This window comes from Panthera onca, chromosome C2 (genome assembly GCF_046562875.1).
Source record: "Panthera onca isolate mPanOnc1 chromosome C2, mPanOnc1 haplotype 2, whole genome shotgun sequence".
Taxonomy (NCBI): Eukaryota; Metazoa; Chordata; class Mammalia; order Carnivora; family Felidae; genus Panthera; species Panthera onca.
This window is the reverse complement of record NC_138347.1, coordinates 28,880,359-28,892,630: the sequence shown is the minus strand read 5'-3', so window position 1 is coordinate 28,892,630 and position 12,272 is coordinate 28,880,359. Positions and strand designations below refer to the sequence as shown.

Sequence of the window (12,272 nt, the reverse complement as noted above, 5' to 3'; positions counted from 1 at the left end):
ATGGAAGAATGGAGAAAAGAGTCACATTTTTTTGTATTCTGTGGTTTGGATGAGGAACACAGGTTGAGAAAGGTTGGGGAAAAGGATAAAGATCATTTTAGTCTACTCATCTTCAAAATGAATCATAACAGTTCTTTTAACCTTTTCCTCAAAGCTTTAATTTGCAACAATAAAATGTTTATGCCATTATTCTGAACCTTTGCTATATTTGCCACAACTTTATTTTTTTTTTATTTATTCTTTTTATTGAGAGAGAGAGAGAGAGAAGGAGAGAAAGAGTTAGTGGGGAGGGGCAAAGGGAGAGGGAGAGAGAGAATCTTAAGCAGGCTCCAAATCCAGTGCTGAGCCCAACTCAGAGCTTCATCTCAAGATAGATCGTGAGATGATGACCTGAGCCGAAATCAGGATCCCCATGCCACAACTTTATTGAAGTGTGGATTCAAGAATCAGATATTTAAGTCTGGTGATGTTTTAACTACTTCTAGGTATAAGGAGCTTTAATTTTAATATGTATCAGTTGAGATTGTTATTTAAAAATTTTAGCTACTATGAAACATTTTCTCTTTGTTAGTTACTCTTAGCAACTTTTTAAGTTTAGGAGGAATCTTCTTAACTTCATTAGTGTTTGTGAATAAGGGTCATTAGGTTTTGTTTCCAAGCCCTTCTGCTATGAAAAGACAGCGATGAAATGGGACCTCATTCTCTGAAGAAAATCTAGCTCCCCTGCCTCTGCTTTTGTATCTTATTGCCACTGAAATGAAAGAACAAGCTCTGAGTTTCATTATCCAAGTGTTTCTGGAAAAGGCCGGAGAAATTAGTCCTTTTGTAATGCTTCCTGCTACATCAGCAGTGATTCACCATATTTGGAGTGTGAGCTGAGCCATATTTCCCCAGATTGTATTTGGGCCTATCACCTCAACACAAAATTAAAAGAACAGAGTTAATTCCCTTCAGACTGACATTTTAAACGGAGCTTGGCATAATAAAAACTGCTCCCAATACTGTGTTCTATTTAGATTGATTACTGATTGTGGGTCCTCTTTAAGATATAACATTTAGACTTAAAGAACTCTGATTTCCAAAACCAGCTCTTTTCCTTTCAAAAGATAAGTACTTAGCTTGTTATTTCCTCCTCAGAAGGCTGTGTCCATTCACCTCAAAGGGTAACGAAGAAAACAAACAATAAATGAAAATCTGACTTTAACAGAGACTATGTCATTTTTTAATATTGGTAATAAAATGTATTTGTTTGTTTTTAGTTTCACACGAGAAATGCTATATCACATTCTCTCAATTCTAGGAATTGGTTTGTTTTAAATACAGATTATTTATTGTAGAAACCTTTTATCTGCAATTTCTATGGAAAAAGGAAATAGTTTCTCAGTATGAAAGTTATGCAGCAGAGTAATTTCCAGAACAGCAGTAATTTGCTAAATGATTTCCTAGTGAAGTGAAAACATGACTATGCGTCCTCAAACACTTCCCACCAGGCTAGCAATAATTTCAGGCAGGTGATCAGCTAGAGCCCCTCAACTGTAACTATAAAAAGAAAAGGCAGGCCATTATGTTATATTATGGGAATGAAAGCTATATAGTATTCAGTTTTTGTGTTTGGAGGTCAGGGTTTTCCTTTTCTTCTTTTTTTGTTTTGTTTTTGTTTTTTTCCATCTTGACACTAATGACTTCGGGATTGGCACAAACCTAGGTCTAGTGCTATGGATAGTTTTTCCAGCACAGGGGATGAATTCATGCTAATATATCCGTATTTTCTTTCTAAATCATTTAGTCCCTTCATGTGCCCGTGAAACAGAGTAAAGCTAACTGACCTACCTAGACCTGATGCTAACTGATAACCTTCTTCGGTTTTGGCCCATGGTCCAATCATCTGAGCTAACCAGGCAAATAACACATTGGAATAAGGGACAGTTTGCCTCCAAAATTATAGACTTACCATGATGAGATATGAGTGTATCTTTGCTTAATATAAAAAAAAATCAGTATATACGATTAAGTATTCTATTATCAACATTATGTGACAGCATATAGGCATATGTATATAATTCACAAATGAAAGTGTTAAAATTTTAGATAGATTTCCTCTTTATTTCTTACATCACCATAATGTTTTGTGTTTTAATAAAAAACAAAACAAAACAAAAAAATAAAATGGTACAGTTTTTCAATAAGCCCCTGAATGGTTTGCAAATACTCCAAAGACTATACATTTTCAAATCTGGGTATATTGGGGAATTATTAAATAATTTGAAAAAGGGTGTCTCTTATTGCTGCCAGTTAACAGCAGGAATACTCAGAAGGCCAGAAAGCAGCCCCAAACAGTTCTGTACTGTATATAATGAAAATAAAATAATTATGTTAAGAAAAAATTGAGGAAATATTTTGTCATAAAGAGCTAATCTGAATATTAAAATATTTTATTTCTTACCAAAATGTTTATGGAATTGTGTAAAGCCCATGGTTCAACATTTTAAGATAGTCATCAATAAAGATAAAAAATGGGGCGCCTGGGTGGCGCAGTCGGTTAAGCGTCCGACTTCAGCCAGGTCACGATCTCGCGGTCTGTTAGTTCGAGCCCCGCGTCAGGCTCTGGGCTGATGGCTCGGAGCCTGGAGCCTGTTTCTGATTCTGTGTCTCCCTCTCTCTCTGCCCCTCCCCTGTTCATGCTCTGTCTCTCTCTGTCCCAAAAATAAATAAAAAATGTTGAAAAAAAAATTAAAAAAAAAAAAATAAAAAAATAAAGATAAAAAGTGCCATGGTGATTAAAACAGAAGACAGCTAATATAATTATTCATAAAATAATTATATTGGACTTGTGACATTTAATTAATTAAATATAGGCAATTTCAATTATACTAAAAGTGAAGAAAGCTTTAAGGAAATCAAACTAAATCCTAATGCTGGAGAAAAGTTCTCATATTCTAAAGAGAGAAATCTGTCCTATATTCACATAGGTTTCTTTCTCAGGTTTCTTTACCCAAATATTTCAGATTTTAACTTTACTGTCTTGTGTGTCTTAGGTATGATGCTTCTGCCTCCTTTGGGCTTCTGTTTCATTATAACATAATGCAATCTAGAGGGCATAGAAGATGCCTGGCCAGGGAAAGTGCTCAATAAACATATTTTTTAAATAAAAAGAACGTGATGTTCAGATTAATTAAAGGAAATAGGCACTAGAGATCAAATAAGAAATGTTGTTGAAATTCAAATGAATATGCCTCTTGGCTTTTTGAATTACTATCCTCTTTTTCTCTACTGGTGCCGTCTCCAAAGAGAAAAAGCCAAAGTTATGTCATCCCCTTTGAGGATGGCTCAAAACCTCACCCTCATGTTGGAGCCCCACTTGAGTCATTCAGAATAAAACTCAGGCATTCTCCAGGTAACAACAGCTGCATTTATTTGTACATGCGCAGTGTTGTCCAAGGAGGAGCATTCAGTAGACAACACGGCACAACTTGTAGTTGTTTCTGAGTTTGTTTTAAGCACATCCTTCAATTATCTGAACATGTTGATTTTATAATTATAATGAATGTTTGGTATTCATTTCATTTAAAGACTAACCCAATGTTAGAAAAATCCCAAATTAAAAACAAGAGTCCCTTCCTGGAATAACCAGTTGCTATTGTTTTCTGGAGGCCACGAGAACACAGGAGCTGAAATGATCTCCCTCTTTTTGCACTGCTCTCTTTGCATCTTAACATCCTAGTCCACCTTGTAATGAAATGTGGGCCAGGGGGTGAATCTTTTCACTCACATCTGAACCACCTTCCACTTCCAGCATGCTGGCTGCTTCAAGAAGGTCAGAGGCAAACTCCCCTAAGAGCTAATCACTCAGAACCAGCACAGATGCCACTCTGGGCAATCAGACGCCCTTGTGGAAGGCTTTGGTCCCAAGAAATATTTACCGTTGGTTGAGTTGTCATACTGGGCAATTTTGATAAGAATCTTTTAAATAAGATCAAAAACTATCATTACATACTGCTTAATTATGGGCCTTGGGAAATGAGTTTCATTTTTCTTATAGATTAAATTACTTGGTATAGTGAAAAAAAAAACACCTAATTTCATTATTTTAAAGCTTATTTGACAAAAATAGGGTTACCCTGCATGTCACTGATTTACAATTTGCTTGTACTATTTTAATATGTTTTGGACATATTTTTATATCAGTATGCATTACATTCTCTTAATATCTTCATTCTACTTTATTGTTTGCATATACTAATTAATTTAACAATTAATTATTACTGGAAGTTCACACTTAATTAAAAGTACTAGTAATTTCACTAGTATTTTTTACACATTTATATGTTGAAGTTAATCAAATTTCTGGATACAAAAGTTTGCACATTTCAAACTTGATAGCTTTTACATTATTGCCCTCTAGAAAAGTGCTCATATGTACTTGTGCATATACAGGCACACGTGGTTAGCATATACCTAACACACATTTTGACCACACACACAAACACCCATCTGCCTACTAAAAAACTTTTATGTGCGGGGTGGGGTTACCAGGGACTTAAAGCTTTACAATCAGAAAAGCGTTTGCCTACAATTTATAAAACTCTTCATCCCCTCACTCAATGATGATTCATTGTACTTGTAAACCATCCACTCAATGCAAAGCACAGAACTAGGGGCTTTGGGAAGGCACTTGGTAACAGAGGATTCAGTCCTGTTTGACCAGGGTCATCCTCACAAAGTCACCCCTAGTACACAAACATAGTACAATGTAAAAACAAGCACATTACAAGTTCCTTAGGTGACTGAAGTTAAAATTCCACGGGCTTTTTACTCTGGGAGTGGTTCTCTGATAGAAGAGTAAACACGTTTACATTTCATTTTGTTGTTTTGTGTATCATATGGAATATGGCATCGATTGTAAATTAAATCTTGGTTTTGGGGGAGGGGCAGTAAAACTGAAGAGTAATCTGAAGAAATTGAATTGCATAAAGCCCGACAGCTCTGACTAGAAATACGTATTTTTTTAATTTAACAATTTATAAACATAAGTACATAGGAATAAAATGGCTGTGTGCCTTCTCTAGTGTGTATATGTGGATGGTTAGCATATCTTTTCTTAAAAGCTGTACCTTTCTTGAATCTAGATTCAAATCATATGGCAAGCGGGTTGGAAACACCAGGCATGCATGTCAGGGGCTAGGGCACCAAGCTACCCTGGCACGCTGTCAGGTCAACTGCTGGACTGCTGCTTGGCAGAACTACAAATCTCCCCGCTGGCAGCTCGTGTTCCAGGCTCCTGGCTGGGCTTCGCCTCTTGCCCTGCGTCATTTTGGGCAGGTAAGCAGGCAGGAAGGCACAACTGGGGATAGCTGAGCAATGTGGAGCTGCTGTGACCACAGCTGGTGCCAACATCCTGGCACGCAACCCGCCCCACCCCTTTCCTCCTCACCAAGCCCTGCAAACAAAGGTTGCAGTTAACTAAAATATATTATACACAGCTTCTCGTACAGTGTGCTTATGCGGTTATTCAGTTGTTTTTTTTCCCTCCAATTTAAAAGTTAATTATTTCTGTGCTATAGGGACAACAAGATATTTCCATCACCCATTTTCCCTGAGGACAATGTACACATTCTCATAGACACACTTTTAAAACACATCAAAGTGCCTCTAAATGTGGGAAAAGAGGAACAAGTTCAGAATAAAGAGATAATATTTACTATAAATAGCAGTTAACTTTCTTATTATTTGCAAGAGGCATTTATTAGCTAGGCAAAAGGGTCTTGAAGGTTGTGTTTATGAACAACACACACACACACACACACACACACACATTCTCTGTTCTTACTGGGGATATTTATTCAAAGCAAACAAAGCATTTTAAAATTTAGATGATAAATAGAGAAACCCTAATGTGCACAAAATAAACAGATTCTGCTCTTTTGCTCCTTCAAAAGCTGAGTCTCACCCCAGTTTTTCTTCTTCTATCCTCATCTAGATTCCCAGCTGAGGGAGCCAGTGACCTAATTCTGCTCAGTTCTAATGCAACATGGGAGTGAATTCAGAATATCTCGGTACTGGCCTTGCTGGGATTGCAGAACCCCAAAGTCATTCTCCTGATGCAGAGGTAATCCTGTAATCAGCGCTAACACCACTCACCAACCCTTCTAACAGCTTGTAGGAGAAACCCCTTTACCTCCTGTCAAGCAGTGACCTAAAACACTTTAATCCACTTTACATTCTCAAAGTCAGAGTGGGTACAATGCTATCTATTTTGGCCTAAGAGAAAAGGAAAATTTCTTGCTCTAAGTATTAGATTTCTACTGTCCCACCCTCTTGGTCCTTCTAGATGTATGAAAGGCTCACATGGGGCTTGTAGTATTCCCTTCATCATCTCAAAATTTTAACTCGTCCTCGAAACAGATGCCCCTTCTCCTCAATTTTTATACTGAAAAAATGGCAAGCAAAACTTCCCAGTTCCCAACCTAAGAAGCTCTAAACTAGGAATTTATTGACATTCCCCAAGTTGGCTTTATTCAATGATCAAGATAAAATGCATGCATAAAATCCTGGCCAATTTGCATACCTTATTCTTACACACACACACACACACACACACACACACACACACAGAGCTAACTATTTTTTAACCTGTGACTGTGACATACATTTGTTTTTAATAATATCTTAGTTTTATATAACCATATATTCAAGGTCTTTATCATTCAAGGTACATGAAGGTTGTGCATTTAATCTTTAGCATGGTTGTAGAAGATATGATTCACAGAGTAGAGAATAGATAAAAATAAGCATGCAGCAGCATGGTGCCGAATCATCAGAACTCACCATCTTATCAACAAATAGAAGTCATTCTTCTTTATTTCTTGAGCAAAGCAGTTTCATATAAGATAAATAGCTTTCAGTCAGAATAGCCTAACATGCAATATGCATCTTTTTGACATGTATATTCTAGCACTACTTTAGACCGTAAGATTAAAATAAGAAAAATCTCAGCATTGTGTGTTGAAAACAAACACTGGTTGCATCGGGATTTTTCTCTAGTTTTCATCCCCCAGAATTTGACTCAGTGTGTGTAGGGTTGTACATTACTGGCTATTGCTAAATGGTCAGTTTCTAGTGACCTTCAAATACCATTTTCTAGAGTCTTATAAGGGAAATAATTTGGGGGATTTGTACTTTTTTATATTAAACATTGAAAGTCACATCGTGCTTTGGAGATACTGTGTTTCATTTTCAGAGATCAGGGCAGAGTAGAATATGTTTATAATAGATTTAGGAGGCTGGGTTCTAGATATGTGACCTTGGGAAGGCCATTTAGCTAATCTAGTTTTAGTTTCTCCATCTTGCAAAGGAAGCATTTGGGTCAGATGGTTTTTCAAATTACACCTAGCTCTAATACGATGTCATTGATACATTATTGTTCTTTTGTTAACATAGAAAGTAAATAGGGAATAGGGAGGTGGATGAATAAATTAAGTAGACACCTTCCATGGCCCAAGCCTTTGGCACTGGACCAATCTTCCCTCCGTGGGTCCAGACTGACCACTGTTTTATGGCTAAAAACCCTTCTCACCCAGGCTGTCTAAGCCCCTCCTATTCTCAAGTCCTGTTGCAATGCAGCCACAGTAGCCTTGCACCTTTAAGGCAGTGATGTTGCTGCAAGGTTTCTGTTCTCACTGAAATATTAACTTCTACTTTCTGAGACGGAAAACCTAACTGAAGCCCTCGAGAAACCTGGCATCATAGAAAACTTCAATTTTCAAATATTCATTGTTCTTTCTATATTTACCAGTTTGCATGTGTGGAAGAAAGAACTTGGATTTTTACAGCAGACTGCCTTTGCTTAAAATTCCAGCTCTGTTACTTATCTAGCTCTTTGGCCTCTTTGCAACTCAGCTCTGAAATATTTTCTCATCTGTACGATGGACAAAATACCCACACGGACAGTATTATAGAAGAAAAGTAATGTATTTACAAGTGTTCAAAAAATGCTCTCCTTCCTCGCTCTACTTCAACGTCAAATTATTTGGGAGGGTATTGACAACGATACCGAACATTCTCATTTACAAGAAATCTACAGAATCTCTTTTGTAGCCTGTTATTTAGTGAGAATCCATGTTTCGAAATGATAAGGGTGAAATAAACTGCCTCATTTACTGAAAGATCCTGCTACATCAGTTGACACTGATCAGTTTTGTTTTGTCTTGTGCTATTGAGTAAATTGGCTCCTTTCTTAAGGCTGACCTTTGTCTGCCTCTGTGACCCCATCTCCCTCTCCTAGTCTCCACAACTTCAAAGAATGCGTGTAAACACATAGGCCTAAGATTAAATAAATTCTGCAGGTGCCAAAGTAGTCTTACATGTGAAAGCTCTTTGAAAAGAATGAAGCTCTATGCAAACTCAAGAGAACTGAAATACAGTTTCCAAAAGAGTACATTTATTCCTGCTAGATAAAAGGCCAGTGTGGAAACACGTACTGTGCCCGTTTTGGAGCAGATGAGGTCTAGGATATAGTATAGGCAAACGTACTGAGAGACACTCAGGAGGCCTGGGTCCTAAATACAACTTTCCTCCTTGCTCTCCATCTGGGCTGTTATTTGTGGAAAGTATAGTAGCATCACAAACACTGGTCCTGGCTCTCCAATTCGCTACGTGTGTGAACTTGGACAAGTTACTCATCTTCCCAGTTTCTCGTTATAAATATAGGGATAGTACTATCGAACTCACAGAAATGTGGAGTGCATGGAAGAAGGTAATAAATGTAACGATCTTGGATCACGTTTTCCTCAGAATATACATTCAAAAAAAGTAGCTAATGATCATGGTTCATATCATTTTTGAAAGAGAACAGTTGAATTAGACAGTGTAAGTTCTTTCTCATCTTTAAAAGTCGACACCTTCCTCTTTTCTTCCTAATAAAATATTCCTTGTGGAGTTTGGCATGTTCTGAGCTCAGGGTTTCAGAAGGCTGAGCAGATTTAGAAAGACGAGTGTTCAGATTGGGCAACTGTAAAAACAAAAGCTATCCTATCTTTACAAACCCAGTCGGTAAGTGAATGTGCATGAATTACTCCATCTCCAGTTTATACGTTACAAATACAGAGAACCATCTCAGATAATAAAAGTGAGTACTGAATATTTTTGCAAGCTATTATAACATTTTGAAGGAATACTATAAACACATACAAGATGTGACTATATGGTAATGAAATGAATTTTCCTGTGGCGCGAAAGCTCATTAGCTTAGAGCCTTGTTCTGTGCTGTTCTGCAGAAGTTGCATATGACATTTCTCACTAATGGCTCATGCTGTCACTAAATATTTGTCTCGAACTCCCTCAGTCTTTGGGAATGCAGACATCCACTTGTGTGTAAATTAATAGCTCTGCAGAATCTAAATGAGATGCCCGGAAAAGTCCTTTTCATTTGCTGAGTCCAATAAGGAAAAAAAAAAGTCCTTTTCCTAATTATAGACTTGACCAGAGTTGTTGTTTCCAAATAGATAAGAAATTACTTGTTCTATGGGAAAGGATGCTTTGTATGATTCTCAGTAAATAAAACTGGGGCTTTGTTTTTAATAATTCTGCTCTTTACATTGAAATGTGATTTTCAGCAAAGGAGAAAAGTAGGTGTGTACACTTACTTTCTTCATCAAGCAGATTTTCAGCAGCTGATAGTAACCTCATCCTGTCTTCTGGGTTTTTAATGTTTAATTCAATGAGATGACTCTCTTTTATATCCTTTAAATCTTCTAGGGTCTCATAACCGTTGAGTAACAGTGTTGAGGTATATTCCTATGAGGGAGAAAAAAATATGTATAGTATAAACTAGCCAGATTCAAATATTTTATTTTTAGTTCTCTTTAGATTTAAGGAAAGTGTAGAAATGCATATGGAAACCAAAGGCACTGATAGGACTTTTGTGTAACTTTATTTAACTTGTACTAGTTTTCCACATCTGAACTCTAGGGCATTTAGAAGAGTATGTTGGATAATTCTCACCTTCTGGAAGGACAAATGTAAAGAAGAAATAATTACCTTAAGCTGTGCAGCGCTAAATCATGGATCAATTAAATAGCTGGATCATTCATCCCATTTGGCACTTTTTCACTTCTCAGATAGCTCAATTGACAAAGCTAGGGTGTCCTTATGTCTATCAATAAAATGCCTCTGGAAGAGTAGTTATAGTAATATTTCTGAATCTCCATCTCTCCTTGTTTGCTTGCTTGCAAAAATATTTGCCCTCACTAACTTCTTGGGGTAGTTTGAAAAGTGAATATGAAACAGGCACAATTCTTTATAAAAAATAGACCTAGCATTTTGTGAAATCATTATATAAACCGAAGGAACTCCAGACTTTCTATTTAATTAAAAGCTTTTATTAAGCATAAAAGCATTGTGGTTGGGAAAAGTATTGTTTCCTTTTCTCAGCATGTATATTTTTGAAAATCATTTGCATCAATATATATTAGTTTAAAATTCATAGGCTTCTGATTTCTGAGTCTGTATGTTATTTATGTAACCTCTGTTCTCTCTAACGGAATAAAAATGCAAAGTGAAGTTGCTTTACAACTTCCTCAAAACTTCCTTCCATTTTACTTGATCATAATTTCAATATCCTTATTTTGGTTACTAAAACTGAATAAGAGGAGGTATAAAAGTTTTAAGCAATTGGGAAGAACTACCAGCCCCTTTTTACAAAAGAAAGAGAAAGAAAGAAAAAGTACCACTTCTTTTTAAAAAATAATGTCTCCTAGATGGAGTACTACGTTAGAACAGAGAAACCAAAATTCCCATTCTGACTTATGTCTGATTGTGGGTTCTTGAGTAAGTTATTTCACTTCCTCAGACCTGGGTTTTCTCATAGGTCACAGGGCAAACAAAAAGAAGAAGCAGGGTTTAAACTTGTACTTCATCCAAGCAGTGCCCCATTTGAGGGGCACCCATCGTAATGTAGGAAGGCCGAGGTAGTTTGTCTACAGACAGGAGTATAACTAGATAATTCAAGAGAAACAATTAAGGAAAGCTTAATTGGCTATTGCCTTGATGAATCTTGAAAATTATCAAAGTACTGCTGCATTAATTTTAGAAATGGATTGCAAAACAGTAAATTGAGTGAGGCTAGGTAAATTGTATGTACACACCATTGAACAAGGTAGATATTTCATAGAAATTTTGCTAATATAACAAGAAAATAATTGGATTATAAATATAAACAACACAGTTTCCTTAACACAATCATCATGGGGGTTTAATGATCACTATTTCCTAACAAATTGCTTTTGGAACAATTACATTTATTTGTCTTCTCTTGACTTGCTTTTGATCTCTGCCCTATAGAAAATGCAATTTTCTTTTCATTTTTCCTTTCAGTTCTCTGGATTTTTACCTTTACTCTTCATACTCCATCATTCTCATTTACATGTTTTCTCTGGGCCTTTTATTCTCCAAGGTATTTTCATTTTTCACTGCACTTTCTCAACATTAATCTCTACTGTCACTGCTAAGTACCATTAGAGTTTAGTCCAAGGGATGTTATATCAAGACCTGTCCTTGCATAATAAAAGTAATAAAGGAGAAATAAGAACTCTTCTTGGAAAACAGATTTCCCTTTGCTGTAAGTCATATATTTTTTAACACTATACAAACACTGATCCATTCTCCTCATTTATTCCATCCAGATGCCACCAGAATCAAACAGGCCACAAGTTTGCTAACCTGAAGGTCAATCCTCTGTAAGAACTCCTGCAGAGTCTTGGGTTTTTCCTTTCCACTCCTTCGGTGTGCCTTTATTTTCTTGGGGGCTGCTTCCTCTTCTGAGATGACATCCACATAAATAAATTTGAAGTTTCCCACCTTATTGTTCAGCATTCCTGTCCACATCCCCATTGGTGTTTTGCAGATAATGTCTATTATGTCTCCTTTCTAAAGACAAAGAAATATACCAATCAGTTTTCAGAGAACTCTGGTGCTATAACAATTGGTAGAAAGAATAGAATCATAGAAAACTAGAATAATGAGGGAATATGCTAAGGGGGGGTTACTGATAACAGAAATAAATCTAAGAGAAAAATTCTTTTAAAAGTTCAAGGGAACTATTTGCTAGTAATAATGAAGAAAATTTCAACCAACTTGAAAAAGCTCTTACATACATTTGACGATATCTTTATGTTTTTGGTATATCAATTTATGAACTTAAAATTGTACAGCACAATGGAATTTAGAAATAGTTTTGCATATACTGAGTCATTTTATGCCCATGATACACTGCTTAG

At 36.4% G+C, this 12,272-nt stretch overlaps 1 protein-coding gene and 1 long non-coding RNA gene across 7 annotated transcripts in view; one reads left to right on the top strand and one right to left on the bottom strand.

Annotated features, from left to right (window-relative positions):
• LOC132683863 (uncharacterized) overlaps nucleotides 1-11,889 on the top strand; it is a 106,712-nt gene extending 94,823 nt beyond the window's left edge. For all 5 annotated transcript variants that reach the window (XR_014138171.1, XR_014138170.1, XR_014138169.1 and 2 more), the window contains 3 exons: nucleotides 5,127-5,319; nucleotides 5,978-6,106; nucleotides 11,679-11,889. This is a non-coding gene — a long non-coding RNA (uncharacterized LOC132683863). The remainder of the gene's footprint in view (nucleotides 1-5,126; nucleotides 5,320-5,977; nucleotides 6,107-11,678) is intronic.
• Nucleotides 1-12,272, bottom strand: part of SAMSN1 (SAM domain, SH3 domain and nuclear localization signals 1) — a 139,958-nt gene that overhangs the window by 2,589 nt on the left and 125,097 nt on the right. For both annotated transcript variants that reach the window (XM_060640284.2, XM_060640283.2), the window contains 2 exons: nucleotides 11,716-11,922; nucleotides 9,642-9,792 (listed from right to left, as the gene is read on the bottom strand). In XM_060640284.2, the coding sequence (XP_060496267.1) occupies nucleotides 9,642-9,792; nucleotides 11,716-11,922 (358 nt within the window). The remainder of the gene's footprint in view (nucleotides 1-9,641; nucleotides 9,793-11,715; nucleotides 11,923-12,272) is intronic.